Raw genomic sequence first — 17,343 nt, 5'->3', positions numbered from 1 at the left:
TGCAGACACCTACCTAGTAAGAAATGAACTGATGCCACAGACTTATTTCACACAGGATGTAGAAAAGCCATTTTGTACCAGTGACATTTTTTTCATACCCAACCAAGTCTAACTTGGGCAAGAGACAATAAGACTAAGTCAATCCTATAAACACTGGTTCCCAGTTACAATGTTAATATACTAGTAGGTTTTTACAATTAGCCTATCAAGTTGCTTCAGAGCAAATCTAGTTGCTTGTGCAACGCACAAGATGTTCCTGCTACTTTCTCATTTTATTTTGTAAAATTGTATACGTATTGAAGCTGCCAGGCTGTAATACAGCCAGCACTACAAAATTATCTGAGTTTCAATTAAGTAACTTGCAATAATCTGTAATTAAAAACCTTACACCAATAAACAGTGTTGATCAACAAGAAAGCAGTTTCCACACTACAGTGCAATTCTAAAGTTTTAGGTATTCCTGAAATTGGTCACACCACCTGTCCACTAAAACAAAATTACATGTCTGGAAAGTCTTCCTGTAGAACAGCTTACTGATTTCAATACAGAAGTCTTGTGGGATTGAGAGTGAATAAACTGTTAGTTTACAAGTAAAGTAGGCTTTTCCTCCATGTCCCCAAAACAAATTCTCTAAAAATCAGAATTATACATTAGGATCCTCATGCTCTCTGTTGTGAGATTGAGATATACTGGTACTAAATCTCTACTGAGATTGTTACTGTAAAATATTATTTCTGATGTTTTCTTATGGCCTTTCAACAAAAATGATTTAGAATGATTAAAATAAGATGACAACATAATTTCAACAATGGCTATAACATTCGGCTCACTCATGGGTGGTGCGTGAACCCCCCCACATGGGAGACTAGCCCCCTGCCTCTTCTGCCTGAGGCCTCGCTCCTACCCCACCCGCCCCTTGCTCGCCAGAGCCAGAGGATCCCCGGGCCCCAAACACAGCCAGAGGAGCCCTGGCCAAGCCACCCCGAGCCCTGGCCTGCCTGCCGCAGCCACCCCAAGTCCTGGGCTGCCAGTAAGCCCAAACCCTGGCCCGCCAGCTGGCTCAAGCACCAGCTCGTCCACCCCAGATGTTCCAAGTCCCAGGCTGCTGGTTGGCCCAAGCCCAGGGCGTCCCGAACCCCAGCTGGCTTTGAGGGAGAGATGGAGCTGATTTAGAAGCTGATTTAGCTGCTATTTTAACAATAACGTATAATGGGTAGCTTTAATCAGCTGTAAGATTTATCATCTGCATATGTTTAATCAACTTTTGAAAACAGAAAGCATGTGTTTTACAAAAGAAAGATGTCAAAAAGTGATTTAGACAGTACTTTGCTCACTTTATTGGATTAATAACGTGAATTGTATACCTGAGTGGAGTTAGATAGTTGGTTTTTCCACGGCTCCTCTGCGCTGCTGGTCAGGTTTGTGCGGTTATGAGGTAGAGAGAGTGCGTTTCGCTGCAGGTAAGGCACATTTCCATTACTTCCACTTCCTGTTATGTGATTATTGCCTATCAAAATAGCGTCTGTACTACCCAGCGTTCTTGGTGTGCTGCAGGGAACTGGGCCTGCTGGAAAGGGTCCATTAGCCATAGGCTGCCCAGGGCAAGCCGGACGGATTCCATGCTGAGTGACATTAGGCACTCTGGTTAAAGCAACCTGAGGCTGCTGACCAGAGACAGAGTTTGTAGGCAGTGATGAGTCAGTTGTTGGCCCATTAGAAATTCCAGTAGATCGTACCTGTGCAACTCCTGTTTGCCTCATCTAATGAAAAATTAGTAAGACAAAAGAATAAAGTTAATTACATAATTAAGAGACTACAGTAAAAGCTTTTTTATCTGGAATGTTGGGAGAATGGAGGGGTACCGGTAAGTGAAAAATTAACAAAGAGGGAGGGAGTTTGGGTGTGAGAGGGGGCTTGGGGCATGGGAGGGGATGCAGTGTGCTGGACCAGGGCAGTGCTCATCTCAGGTGGCTTCTCACAAGTGGCGACATGTCCCAGCTGCTCCTACGCGGAGGCACAGCAAGGCAGATCTGCATGCTGCCTCCACCTGCAGGCGCCACCCCCGCATCTCCTATTAACTGGGGTTCCCAGCCAATGGGAGCTGCAGAGCCAGGGCACAGTATGGGGCGGGATGGGGGCAGCCTGGGAACATCAGGGACATGTCGCCCCTTCTGGGGAGCCACGCAGAGCTAGGTAGCGAATGTGCTGGCCCTATGTCAACCAGACTATAAACTGGACTTTCAATGAAGATCAGAAATGCCGGTTTGTAGAGCTTTTCTGTTTGTAAAGTGCCGAATAACACAGTTGTTCCTGTATATAAATATTGTGTACTGTTAATTTATTTTTACTCTATTGTTTCAAGTAAAGTTTGGTTGAAATTATGTTAATTTTATTCAACTTTTTTTTTTTTTTGTAGCTTAGAAACCAGGTTCCTTCCAGTTTGTGCTGAATGGCAGAGCTGACATGCTCACAAATGGTGAGTGAATTTTAAGGTATAGTTATTGAGGGCAGACTTTTCTTCTAGGAAAGCCATAAAGAGACAAACAGACAGATAGAATTAGGCTTTTACAATTGGACACACAAATATAAGAGAAGTGAGCAACAGACAGGAATGAGAGGTCTTTTGACAACTTACGACAAATGCTCATTTCGTAACTAGACTGTTTCTCAAACTTTGTCAGTCAAACAACTGACCAGAAAACAAATTAAAAAATTGGTTAATCATCATCTCTGGTAGTCCTACAATACAAAACAGCTAATGATGAATGTCTTTCAGCCAGTAAACATCAATCACAGTAAATGAAATGTCAAAGAAAACAGAAGATGTTATGTAAACTAGTAAATAGGGCACGAAAGTGTATACAATACGAATAATTCGGGTTCAAAAAGAAAACAGAATGCGCCACTGATGCAAGTACTGAAAATTAGAAAAATATTTCTGCTCGCACCTGCTGGTGTTGCTGCATCAAGACAAACTGACTCTCCAGCTGTTCCAGCATAAGTTTCTGTGCTGGATTTAGATTTCTGTTTGCACGCAGCTGTTCCAAGTCCTGGAAAAAAAAACACTGCAGCATTATTTAGAATCATTCAACTTAGAACTGATTAAAAAGCTTCCTGATAACAATACTTAACACTGCCAGTACAAGTAAGGCTTCTGAAACTGAGAAAGTATAGCTCAAAAGCTCCTAAAAGGACCAAACCCCTTTCTATAATCCACTGTTATACTAAAAACTCTATATAAGCATCTCTTATCTACTTAAGCTGAAAAAGACTTGATTATCTCAGTATATGTTATAAAACAGTACTGTACACAGTTCTTAAGTGTTCAATATGATTAAAGTACGTTTTTGCCGTGAAAGAATGTTAAATTCATAAAGTTCTTAAAATGTATACAACTCTTGACAACACACATTCTGTAATTTTCTCCTGTGTTATTCTTGCACTATGATACAAATCTCAAAATTGTCAATCCATTTTATATAAGAAAATCATTCTGTGTGAACTCTCACACTAAAATGGGAAAGAGCCAAATATACACAATCTTTACCTTAGAGAACAACAGATACAAGACTGAGCAGTTTTATAACTGAGGCGATAAACACTTACTTTAGTGCTAAAAATGTTTGTGAAATGTCCTCTCTATTTTCATTTAAGCTGCTGAGCACATAGTATTCATATTTTAACTCTTAAGAAAATCCATAGATATATTACGAAGAACGAATAGCTACCATAGTTGACTAATCAGGTTGTATGTTAATACATAATTGTTGAAGATATGAGACAAAGTGGATGTTGGAAAAGAAATACCTCAAAACATAAACTAGATAAAACAAGAGCCAAAAGTCCCAAACTGGTTACTTACCTGTACAGAAACTGTGCTTCTTCAAGGTGTGTGGTGCACATATACATTCCACTATAGATGTATGTGCACCCAATGCACTTGAGTCTGACACTTTTGCCAGCAGTACTAGCAGGTGGCGCATGGGCCTGGGTTATCCTTTTGCACTGATCTAAGGGTACCAAGGGGAGTGGTGACCACCTCCCTCTCCATTCTTTTGTACCAAAGGAATTTAATACCCAAAGCAGAGGAGAAAGTGGGAGGCTTGTGAAATGTGAATGTGAACAACACATCATGAAGAATAATAGTTACCGTTCAGGTAAGTAGACTTTTTTTTTTTTTTTTGCCTTAAAAGTGATTGTGCTCATATACATTGCATTGTTGGTGAATCACCAGCAGCTTTCTTACAGGTAATGGGACTTTGGATTACTTGAAGAGAGACTGAAAGGGTATGTCTATACTCCATTGAAAGCCTGAGCTTAACCTGACCCCCCCCTTGTGTTTACATTGCAATTGCACGAACCCAGGGCTTGGACCCAGGGTCCCAGGACGCTGCAGGGCTGGAGGGTCTGAGCTTGAGTTAAGCTAGGAACCAGGGTCCAAGTCCTATAGCTCTGCAGTGTAAACACAGCCCCGCTTGATTCGGGTCCTGGGAGTCAGTCGGAAGTTTCCCACAATTCCATGGGACAACTTCTTTAGTCCTCTACAGCCTAATAATCTGCAATCCACTCTATTGAAAAAGGAAGCCACCCCCATCTTTGTGAATGGCAGCTCAGGTCAGCGTTAACCCATTCTCTTCTGATCACCGATCTGCAAGCACACTACCAGGCAGCCTCGTGGGTCTGCAATGGAAAGCGAACTGATCAAGTATTTTGCAAAGCGAGCTGCTTCCTGGTAACATGCAGGGCTCGCAGTAACGTTTTCCCCGTTCCTAAGACTGACTTGCCAAAATTGGCATGATCTTTGGAAGCTTGAGTAATAGTTTAATGTCTGGAGAAGTATGCAGAGATGGCCGTGTTACTGCTTTGCAAATATCCACTTGCAGGAATGTTGCTCAAAAAGACAAGTGAAGGGGAACGAGAACTAGTGGAGTGGGCTGTCATCCTTGCTGGAGTAGACACCTTTGTCAGACTGCAGCAAAGACTGATACAGATAGAAATCCAAAGCAAGATATGCTGGGCTGTAACAAGTTGCCCTTTAATACTTTCAGCATAGGCTAGAGAGAGTTGGGAAGTAGATCTGAAAGACTTTGTGTAGTCCAGGGAAAGTGCCCAAAGCCCTCCTAACAGTCACGGTATGAAGCTTTTCTTCAGCCTTGGAAGAATGAGGCTTCAGAAAGAACACTGGAAGATAAATAGTCTGGTTGAGGTGGAATACCATTTAAGGCATAAACCAAAGGTGCAGCCTAAGAGAGATCATGTCTTTGTCAATGGTCAAAGTTAAAATTCCCTCCAAGACAATGGCTATTGGGCTGACATCGTTAAGGCACGTCACTTTCATAGCCAACCTTACACGAGTGAGTGATGTGGCCAGCATCAAACCCAGCTACCGTTGACTACTCTAACTCAATGGATCAGGTACCCATTTTGCAGCTGGGTAAACTAGAGATGGCCTTTCAGTGTGGTATCACGCAAGATTTGAACACACAATTTTCAGGATTGTAGTTAAGTACTGTAACTACTTGGCCACCTCATGTGGAATACTGTAAAAGGAGGGTCTGCTAAAAGTGCCTGTAGCTCTGACACCCCCCTTGCAGAGGTAATTGCTACCAACAATGCTGTTTACATTTACAGCAGTGGCAGAGATGTTATGCCACAGGTTCGAAGGGGGAACCCATCAACCTAAATTACTAAATTCAATACCCATGAAGGTACTGAATGGATCAGATATAGGAAGGTGCACATGAACAAGTCCCTTTACAAATCTGGACACCAAGGAATGAGAAAAGGTAGGAAACCCATCTACTGGTAGGTGAACTGCAGAAATGGATGCTAGACAGAGTCTTGCTGAGCTGTCAGAGACCAGAGGTTTTCAGGTCCAGCGAGTAGTCTAGAATATGCCTAGTCCCTGTGCTATTTGGTGATTAATTTACAAGATTCTGCCCAGTTTGAAAACCTTTAATGTTGCTGTATAGATGGCTCTAGCGTAATCCTTCCTGCTACTCACTAAAATGGCCTCGACAGCTCCAGAGCAGATTCTCTCCTCGCTGCACAAGTAGAGATCATCCATGATGTGAGACAGAGAACTTTTAGGTTGAGTTCTCACCTCACTACACCTCAACAAATAGAGAAATGCTTCCTTACCTCCCACTCCCGCAAAACTGTTCTAAGATGAAGAAAAAGCAGTATTAATTTCTAGACTAGTATCAGGTTTATGGTCTGATATCTTCTGTTCATCAGAGATCGCAATGAAAGCTTTATACTGTACAAATATCAGGGATCTTCCCTGTCCAATAGCACAAACCTTATGAGTAGAGCTATTTTAGAAGCTTAAACACCAAGAGAAAACATTTTAGGTGTTTTATTTCAAAAGGATTTATTATATTTATTATTTTTTCTCCATGTACAGCTGAGCTCGTGGTACTAAGAAAAACTAGTTTTAAAGCTAGATGAATGTAAAAAAATAACACCAATAATATTTTTTTAAACAAAGACATTTCTAAAATGCCTTCTCTGTAAATTGCATTACATATACAGAATACAAAGACAGAGATGGAATGAAGGTTTTATTCACTTTCATGTGAGATGACCTTCATAACTCATTTCTGGCTTTGTCATTCATAGATAATGAAACCATATTAAATGACTGTTAACAAATCCTTTATTCCATACATAGGGTGAAGACGGTAACGACACTTTCCCTTAAAGAGGAGGAAACAAAGTGAAAAAAGACAAAACGCTAGTGAGGCCTGAAAGGAAAGAGAAGTCGGAGAGATGGGAGAAAGCAGAGAAAAAAGTGATAAAGATTGCACAAAGGCAGGAGAGACAAATAGGTGGAAAAATCAAGTGGTATAATAAAACAATGCTGACTGGCTAAGGAGGCAACAACTAAGGGACTGTCTTTCAGGTAGAAAAAATATTTGTTAATTGTGCATAATGCCCACAGCCTTTGGGCAGTATACCAGAGTTTCAGGATCTATTTCCCCTCCTCAGAGCAATAATTTTTCTGCTGATGTCCTTGCATTTAGTCAATATTTGTGATATATATGGTGACGACTTTGGCCCAAGTCTGATTTTCAAAATGTGCATTCTTTTGCTACTGCTGAAGCTTGGCATGGTACACTGCAACCTTTGTCAGTGAGCTGAAGAATAAACTGAAAATACTGTAACAAAACAAACTAGATTTGAGTCAAGGTCTCAAAAATAAAGTCCAGCACTTCAACTGTAGAAGCCACCTGGTCTGAAATCCACGAACACCAGAGTTGAATTTCAACTCTCTCCATTATTGGTGATACAATAATCTTAAGTCCTTCACTTATAATTTTATCAGTTTGCCAAATGAAGACACAAGAAGTTAACTCACATGGATATTGGGAGGGGTGCAGTAGTTGTGCAGCACTTTGTAAATCTTAGGCAGCACAGCGAGTCATAAGTATTATTCATCTGACATCCAACAGTATGACTACTTCACACATTAAGTTAAAAAATGTTACAACAAGAAAAAAATATTTACTTTTATCTGTCCATATTACAAATTTATTATAAGTGCTTATGTAATTAAAATATTCAACTTGTGCCATGTCACTAAACTGGAACTCAGGTTTTGTTGGTTTTTCATTTTAAGCTCGATTTCACACATACCACAGGAAAGCTATAAACACGAAAACTACTTGTATCAAACAATAAGCATTATATCAAAGTATACTCAATATTTACCATCTGATTCAGAAGTTTAAATGTGAAAAGTTTCTTTGAGTCCATTTCAGATATATTTCTGGTAAGAAAAAAAAGTCTCAAAGCTGCTCAGGGTTTTTTTTAACACACTTACCTGTAATTTCTGTGGTGTCAAGCACCAAGAATGAATTTGTTGCTGTACTGGAGGATGTGACACCGTATGACCACTGCTCCAAGCATCTGAAGTATTCTGAGAAAAACATTAAATTTAAATATATGACTATAAAAAGAGCAAATATTAGGTTTATAAAAGCTAGACATGAACGTCTTGATGAAAGGACTAACCACAGGTTTAAGAATAATACAGTATATAACAAGTATACTAAAATATACTTTCTCTCATTTTGCTTCAACCTATACAGTATCAGAACAATGAGAGAAAAGTAAATGATATTCAATATAGTATCTAATACCATAATGACAAGGAACCAAATCAAATAAGTCACTACCTCTTAAAAAAGTATTATGTGAAGAAGAAACATCCTGAATTTTAGATATAGTCAAAGGCAACAGACAGAACAACATGGCCATTTCCCTCTCTATTACAATACTATGATTATATTCTGAGATTAGGATAATTACTTCTATATATAGTGTCACTGATGTGTATTGCACTTAGGTACTTACTATCTCAGTTGTAATCTCCTAATTAAATACACTGCTGAAAAATGCACTAACCTCAACACATGAACTTCTAAAACTTTCCCCATCTTAATGCCAAAGGATTACAATTAAAGTACAAGTTCTGTGGATACTGCACAATTTCTATGCATATTTTTGTATAATTTTGGCTCGGTCTCTAATTCACAAGAATATATACCTTTGTTGGACTAGATGTTCTTTTCCTCTTGGCAGGACTGGACAGGTCATCTACTTGGCTAGAAGGAATCATGTGTAGTGGCAAGGATTGCTGTGAAATTGGTGTTTGAGTGAGGCCTAGTACAGGTTCAGTATTTGGATGATGAGGTTTACAAGCCTAAGAATCACAGAAGGAAGACAAAAACATGGTTCTATATATTCTTAATTCTTTCAATTAAGCTACATACTTTTACGATCTGCATATCTTAAAAGGGCTGTGTGGATATACTGAAGCTGACTCAGTTACTGAAAATCAGTTTCCATATGGTCATCAATGGAGGAATGTGTACCTTTCTTGGAATTAATTTAAAAAAAAAAAACAAAAAAACAACCACTGTAGCATTTCTACTTAAGATGAAATCTCTCAAAATCATGAAAATCCACAAAGGTTCTAAATTGGTACCCCCATATTTCTCCCATATTATAGGGAGTCTTTTCTTGATCTAAATCCCTTTGCAAATAAATCAAAGGCTTTTTATTAATGAAAGCCAGCCCTGCACTCAGTAAAATAAGCTTGACTACTACAGATTGTAAAGAACCCTTAAAGCTGGGCACCTGCAGAACATAACCCAACTTCTCACCTGCTGTGCTGTGTTCATGGCACCCTGCCTGGAGGTAAGCTCTGCGGGGATTGGTAGGCTCCATGCCTCCTCAATACTAGGAAGTAATTTAGTTTTATTCTGTAGACTACCTTGTGGAAGGTTACACAACTGAGCCTAGGAAAAATTATGTAAAAAGCAAATTTAACACAAGCCTACTTTATTAAGAGCAAGTCCACGAAATCTTCCTAAATGCTGTAGCTAATTACGTCTTAAAGAGAGAATAGATTTAAAGTCTGGGGTTTTAGAAAGGTGCTAAGTATAAAGAGGGTAACCAGAATATAAACCTTTGTGAGAATCAGAATAAAGTTGAGCTCTGGTTTCAGAGGTCTCGTAACTCTTTTCTTCTGAAATTGCAAACAAGAGTGAAAGATAGTGTGTGTGTGTGTTCTCTCTCTCTCTAAATGCTATGACAACTTAAAAATGTAGACAGTACATAGAAAAAAAGTGATGTAAATCAATATGCATCAACTGAGTAATGTGCAAAACAGCATTATTTACAGGGATTGAGTCCCACTTAAAAATGGAAAATAAAACAATAATTCAAGCTATGATATGTTTACAATAAATATGGAAACAGGTTAAACACCATAAAACAATAAAACATTAACTGGTATGTTATTTTCCCCCTCCCCTCTGTTGTGTACATGATAAAATATTTCCCTTCCTTAAAGCTTTAAAGTTTTACCTGTAAATATTTTATCCGTGCTGCAAGTGCAGAGGTATTACTACAATTTTTGCTCCTAGTTGCGTTTAAGTAGCATTTAATGGCATCCTGAGGCTGGTTGCAGGACTCATAGAGTGTGCCTAAGTCCATCCAGGCTGCAGCATGGCCATGGTCCAATTGTACAGCACAGATATAGGCTTGTAAAGCATCCATAGGCTGATTTTGCTGTTGATATAGCACACTGAATAAAAAGATTGGTAAAGTTCAAAATTAGTAAAGTCTGAACACAAAGAAGTCATATACCCCACCACTAAACTCAGTATTTCTCATATAGTGAAGAAGAAAAACTTTTGTACATCAAGTGGAACACACCATTACATAATTCACTGTGACAACCATGAATGATACATTTTTATACCTTAACATGACAAGTTAAAATAAAAAGTACAACCAATATTGCAAATTAAAATTTAAGAGAGCAAATACCTACATATTTCTTTAAGGTCAAGATATTTATAGCATGGTTGACAGAACATTAATATATTAAGCTAGCAATTAGGAGCTTTATGTTCTACTGAGAACACAACGGTGTTAAAAAAAAACTTTTGTTTAAATGCACTAAAATTCAATTATTGTACTGCTTTTCCCTGCATCATTCTTACCCTATAGAACACCATGTATCTGCACTTGCTTCTGATTTATCAATAGATTGCCTATAAGATATAAAGGCATCCTGAACTTTCCCAATACTTGAATAGCACCTGGGAGAAGAGAGAAAGAACTGTGGTAATATTTAAAGTGATTATTGAGAATGGTTTGCCAAGAGTGGACTGGTATTAGTAAATTCATGCAAATACATACTCATACACATTAATCCAAAATAACCGCTCTTTCTGAAAGTTTGACACAAAATGACACTGAATAAAAACTTCTGAATCATTATTACTAATTTATTTGTAAAATACACTAATTCTTCAGCATCAGCTATGCAAAGTTTAACTTGCTTTAAGTGCTAATACATGCTACATTATACTAATGTCCAGAATTAATACTACATTCTGGAAATGTACACGTTTCACCTGTGGTATTTCATTGAGCAAAAGGGAAAATATTTACATACAGATTGCAACACGGGAAGAATTAAACTTCCTGTTCCCAAGTAGTCAACTTGTGTGCATTTAAAAAAAATTAAATCTTGGTGGCAGGGAAGTTGAAATACTAGAGAAGAGAATTTATGACAACTAATATAGTGACACTACAAATACAGGGAATATTTTAGTAAGTACATTCTATCTTGTAGGTCGTCTTTGGGTGTATGCAGTTAGTACTGTAAATACCCTTCCCACACCATTCTTAATAAAATGTTAAACGACAATAAAAAGTATAGTTTTACAGTCTAGTCTACAGGATGAACCAAATTTAGGAAAAATCCTGAATTTATTCTTCTGTATTTTTTTAATATAATTTATTATGTGAATTCTAAGTATATATAACATTTTCAAAAGCAGTATGACATGGTAAGCAGAAACACTAGAACACAAAGAAGAGTGAGCTGTAATTATGCTACAAGGAAAAATGACTGCTTCCATCATAATCAGAAAGAAAATAAGATACTGAAACTTAAGTAGAAAAGTATTTTCTTTGGTTTTGCACACATTGCATAAGAACTAAATTGCAGGCAAACAGGGAAGATAAAGTCTTCAGAATACACAGAAAATAATTGAAAATTTATTCTTGTAAAAAAAATAGAGACAAATATGAGCAAAATAAAGGCAAAAATTATCTACCTTTAAGCATGAAAAAAACCAGAGGTTCTTCTTTTACATTATATTAGGTACAGTAGGAAAGGAATCTAGTAAAACACTACCAGTATTTTACTTCACTTATGAATATTCACCAGGATTAAGTAAAAAAGCTTCAAAAGATAATAAGTTAGACTAAAACGTAATGAAACAAAGTCCCAGCATCTGTGTTAAAACCAGTTTCTCAGGAATTTTAAGGATCCTATCAGTATCATGATAGTCAAATTCAACTCCCACCAAAACTTAAAATAAGTTCATCACAATAATTCAAATATAACAAAAGTAAAGAATGTTCAAACATAATTTACACACAACTAGAAAACCTAGGAAAATCAAAGTTGAAGAATTTTATTTTAGTTAAAGCACTATATTTGTCTATCTTCCCCATAATATGGGTAACAGCTTCTTTGACTGGATGGAAGAGATCTAACTCAAGAGTGTGCAATCAAGTCACACGCAAGCGGTTGTGGCCTACAGAAGATAAGATGTATTAAAAGCCTAAATATTGCTCAAGTTACTGTTTACTAGTATGAGTTTCCTAACTTTTCTATCTTTTTTAAAAACAAGAAGGGGCATAAAATGCACAGTATTTACCACAGACGACAACAACAAATAACTTACAATACAAAAAAAAAACAAAAACCAACTTACAAGGCTAAGAGTTAAATATTAAAGTATGGACCACTTATCTTGGAAGTCAGAATGGCTACATCTGAGCTATTCCAGTCTAACGTTTACCTTATATATTACAGAAAAACAAACTATATTATAAGTAGAGAAAAAACTTTAAAGAAACTTTCACAATAGAAAAGTGAGAGAATGGAGAAGTATGCAAGAAAAATGCAAGTGTTTTTGCTGGCAATTTACAGTGAGAGGAGAATAGATGTATGTGACAATAGGCGAGAAAGAAAAAAGTGAGTAGTGTAGTATCAGACTAGAGCAGCCATTTAGCTTAGATGACAACATCTGAGGCATTTGCGTTCAAGGCATAAAAGGAATCATGTACACTTTTGCACACGTGTACAGAGTATTTTCTGTCTCTTTATTTAATTATCTACTAAATTTCTAATTAAAACATTTATTGCACAGGCACTTTCACTTAAATATCTTTCCAATTTAGCATATTTTCCCTCAAAATAACAAAGCTGGACTTCAGCAGTTTCATCATTTTTCCCATTTGTTTAAGTTAAGAATATGTGATGTTATTTATTTTAAAGGAAAATTACTCCCGAACTGATATTTTCAGGATAGCTCTCACACGGTAGAGAATATTTTCAATTCAACCACAACCTCTCAAAACAAGCTTTATTAAAAAACACGACACAGCCTTTATTACAGTGGCTATACCACCAGTTCTCTCACCTTCCAAGGAAATACCAGGACTGGCCAGAGTTAGGATCTGCCTCAAGGGACTTCTGAAGATACTGAATAGCATAGCTTTCCTTGGTTGCTTTGTCTCCTAGCTGATCCACGGTGTGATGCATCCAACCTACAAAAGAAGTTACAAATCACAAAAGCCAAATTCTCAAAAGTGCTGCTTAACATTTTGGAGTAGGGTAGTGGTGATAATATTTACCCACTTTTTTTTTTAAAAAAAAACAAGAAATCTACTACATACCACTGTTCGGGGCATCTACTCCACATTGATAGTGGAAGGGTTAATGTGGGGATGAGAGTCCAATTAACACGCCTGGTTGCATCTGCATCATGGGCCAGATCCAATTAAGGATGAGTCCCAGCTGTGGGGAGGAAGCCCAGATGAGAAGGAAGGTGCAGGGAGAGGAGAATCCCTACAATCCCTTTCCAGTTGCTAGAGAGTGAAGGGCTTAAAGAGGCAGATGTACTGTAAGCCCAAGGGGGAGCTGTGGGAAATGGCCTGAAAGAAGGCCCAGGTCAAAGAGAGACCAGAGATGCAGCAGCTAAAGTCTGACGGAGCGGAGTGTGGCTGCTTGTCCTAGGGTTCCTGGACTGGAACCCAAAGGAGAGAGAGGGCGGGGATTCTCTTGTCTGCCACCAGAAAAGGTGGTGCAGAAACATCCTGATACAAAGGAGAGAAGGGTTTGGACTCCAGGGAAAAAGCCCTGGAAGGCATTGCTCTATACAAGATTGGGACAAAATCCTGCAGAACCCAAGAATAGGGCTGTCAATTTTGGTTGGATGTATTCCTGGAGATTTTATCACATGACAACATTTAATTAAAAATTGATCTTTATTTTCTGGAGACTCCAGGCCAATCCTGGATGGTTGGCAACCCTACCCAGGAAGGAGTGAGCAGCCTGTGGAGGGTTGAGCCCAGAAAAGGGCTGTAATACGGAAAGGAATGAAAAATTCTAATCTAAGTAGACTTACTTTTTCTCTTGTTTTTATTTTTTTGACAAAAAGTATCCCTAATTTTACTGTGGATCCCCTGGATATCCTTTTGTCCATTTTATTAGCAATCTGTGAAAAATGTTTAGTAACAGGATTTCTCTTCTGAGGCTATGGGCCTGCTTATGCAAATTAAAATTCTGGTCCACAATCTTTATAGCGAAAGGTTTCTGTTATATAGCTACAGTTTCTTACATGAAAGTGAAATGAATCTATGCAATACACCCTTATTTCTTACAATTTCAATTTAAAAATAAAAACCAAAGCTAGCAAGCAAACAATACATGCACTGCAAATTTTAACTCCCCCCCCCCACGTTTGTCTTTTTAAATGTTTTATATATCTATCCCCACACACTCTCCTCAGACACCGTGGCCAATACCACCATTCTCCCTCTGGCATGCAGGACCGTAACCTGGGCCTCACCTTTGAGATGGTCCTACTGCTAGATCCCCCCCCCCACATCATCTCACGTCTCAGCTACTGCAGCTCTCCTCGGGCCTTTACAAATGCAATCCTGCCCCACTTATATTCATTCAAAAGGCTGCTGCAAAGATCATTTTCCTGTCATCGCTTTGACTTTGTCACCCCTCTCTTTGCACCCAACTGGCTCGTTCCTCTCCACTGCCTTCAACACAAGACTACTTGTGTTCATTTTCAAGGCCCTTCATGAACTATCCCCATGCTACCTATCATCTCTCTTATCCTGCTGAGATTTTGACTTCTATTACCATTCTACCAATAATGCCAGCCTTCATTGCTGACTTGTAAATTTTCAAACAAGCACCTCGGGGTGGATTTGATTTAAATTAATTTGATTCAAATCACTAGTCAGGAAGACTTGATTTAATCATGGATTTCTAGATAAAAGTGCATTCTTGTTGGTTGTTATAAACTTAATACATATTCTTCACAACTCAGAGATAGACGTAGGTTTCATTTTTAGAAGGTACAGACTATACATTTTTAAAGTGATGTTCCTTTCATCAACTTCAATGCAGCTTCCTCCTGAGAAGGAACACGTCTCATGATGTTGTTTCATTAGGGCAACCAGACCTTGCATTTCTTTGTTGCACTTTTTGCATTTTGCACATATGCCTGTCTTACCCACAGGTAAAGAAACTTCATTAAAATATTCCCAAACTGGGTCTCTTTTACAGCCTGCTGCCATTATAGGTTCTCTCTTCTAGTGAGAGAATGGTATGGTAGATCTCAAATTAACGAAGGCTACACTCAGAAAGACTTCAAGACTTCTGGAATATGCTGCTCAAACAGTTTTACTTTTGTTTCTACTGCCTCTACCTCTCTTCTCACATTTATCTCCAGACTTCTTCTCCTTGTCCAGATCTATTCCGCCCCCTACAATCTTCTATTCATTGAACTTTTTGAAACTTTGCACTTTTAGAGAGAGGTAAGGGATTGACTCTGTGTACACAAATTTGCAGATGGACAATAGGGTTGAGGTCTGTTATTTCTCACCTGTATATATTTATTTTAAAACATTTTTGCTGTTAACCAGCATGCTATCTCTGGAGACACAAATCCAGTTTGAGAACTGCAAAACTAAGCATCTCTGATACTATCTTCTAGACTGAGCGCTGAGTTCCATTGGGTAGATAGCAAGATTAACCTAAATAATCTATACAGAAGCCCCTGGAACCCCATAAACTTGGGTCCCTAATCCATGAACTATTGGAACTCATTTACAAAACTTTTCTTAAAGATTACATGAATATATTGTCTCATACTATAGAATTAGAATTTATAATCTCTACTCCATGATGAGATATCTTTGTGCTATAATGTATCTTAATTAAAACTATCTTTAGATAGGTTTTTCCCCAAAAAGCATTTTATCAAAAAAATCCAATTTAAATAAAAAAATCGGATTTTTTTTAAATCATTTTTATTCATCCTGAAGCACCTTCATTCTTTCTCTCATGCTGCCCCTCACACATGGGAGAAGCTCCCTATAAAATTCTCAAAACTACTTTGTTGTACTTCTTCAAACTCTCCTTTGTTGTAATGCCTACAAAAAGTATGACAACTGCTAGGCAGCTAGTGTGTTGAGACCACTGCATATGATGTTCAGAGTGGAAATAAGGCATACTCTCAACAGTGACAGTAATTTACCATGAGAACAATTCTTCATTACTGTCCATTTTCAAATCAAGACTGGATTTTTTCTAAAAGACATGCTCTAGGAATTATTTAGGGGAAGTTATATGCAAGGTCAGCCTGGCTCAGTGGTTCTCAAACTGCAACCCAATCAGCACACAGCTGCAGTCCATGTGATATCCTCAGGGCCAACAGGTAGTGTATATATATTGTGTGGATGCGGCCCACATTACACAGAGAGCTGCATATGCAGCTCACAATGGTAAATAGGTTCAGACCCACTAGATGATCACAATCAGTCCTTTTGGCCTTAGAATCTATGAATGTTAACCAGTATTATCTTCCTGTTTCCTCGTGCTCCCTCACTTGTCTGTTTTTTCTTTTCTTTTTTGTCTAATGCTTAGATTGTAAATTCTTTTGGGGGGCAGGGGCCAACTTTTTGTCATGTGTTTGTACAGTGCCCAGCATAAGGGGATCCTGGCCCTCAGGCACTATCACAAAACATCATAATACATATAATAGACATATCTGTTTTATATAAAATGTTTTATTTACACACCTTCACACACCCCACTCTTATATCTGTTAAGTGTTAGACAGGTTACTCATAAAAACCTATAGTAAAACAACATTAAAAGTTACAAAGGGAAGTGCTCAAAAGTCAAGAAATCAGACTCACAACCCTAACTGTTATACCATGTGCACATCCATAACAATAAAATCTAATTACATGAAACACACTTTCCCCTCCACATGCTAGACAAAGTAAAGCAAAGTAATCAACTGGCCAGTACCCATAGTATTCCTACCTATTTCGCTGCAGAGTATATGAGTGATTTCCTCTAGATAGTCTTAATAAATGTTTTTAATTAAGTTACTGAGTCTTAGATTGTGTTGAGGTAAAAGTTAGCCTGGTATCTTCTAGAATGGAAGGTAAACTTCCAAGCTCTTATAATAGACAGTCAGGAAGAAAAAGCTACTTATTCTGGAGCACTTGGTTTAGACAGCCCATAAAAAGTTCCTCCCATGCATCAGCTGTAGTCAGTAGAAGCACTGGGAATGCCTTGGAGACTACAAGTTGTGTTGAAAATAGGGAACAAGAGGTTACTGTGGGAAAAGGACCACATTTAACCTGATGAAATACTGCAAACGGGAATCAATCCTAAAAGCCTGGAGATCGTTCATTCTCCAGATAGCCACT

General features: G+C 38.2%; 1 protein-coding gene across 4 annotated transcripts in view; it reads right to left on the bottom strand.

Annotated features, from left to right (window-relative positions):
• The window catches only part of KDM6A (lysine demethylase 6A), a 274,760-nt gene that overhangs the window by 56,134 nt on the left and 201,283 nt on the right, over positions 1-17,343 (bottom strand). For 2 of the 4 annotated variants that reach the window (XM_084642140.1, XM_084642142.1), the window contains exons 10-17: positions 13,020-13,146; positions 10,518-10,616; positions 9,877-10,096; positions 9,171-9,305; positions 8,552-8,707; positions 7,826-7,921; positions 2,949-3,050; positions 1,365-1,760 (exon numbers count right to left, since the gene is read on the bottom strand). In XM_084642140.1, the coding sequence (XP_084498266.1) occupies positions 1,365-1,760; positions 2,949-3,050; positions 7,826-7,921; positions 8,552-8,707; positions 9,171-9,305; positions 9,877-10,096; positions 10,518-10,616; positions 13,020-13,146 (1,331 nt within the window). The remainder of the gene's footprint in view (positions 1-1,364; positions 1,761-2,948; positions 3,051-7,825; positions 7,922-8,551; positions 8,708-9,170; positions 9,306-9,876; positions 10,097-10,517; positions 10,617-13,019; positions 13,147-17,343) is intronic. The other 2 variants (XM_084642141.1, XM_084642143.1) reach the window with 1 other exon arrangement.

Source organism: Lepidochelys olivacea (genome assembly GCF_965140295.1).
Source record: "Lepidochelys olivacea isolate rLepOli2 genome assembly, chromosome: 1".
Taxonomy (NCBI): domain Eukaryota; kingdom Metazoa; phylum Chordata; order Testudines; family Cheloniidae; genus Lepidochelys; species Lepidochelys olivacea.
Note: the sequence above shows the minus strand (reverse complement) of the source record. Positions and strands in the feature narration are given on the sequence as shown.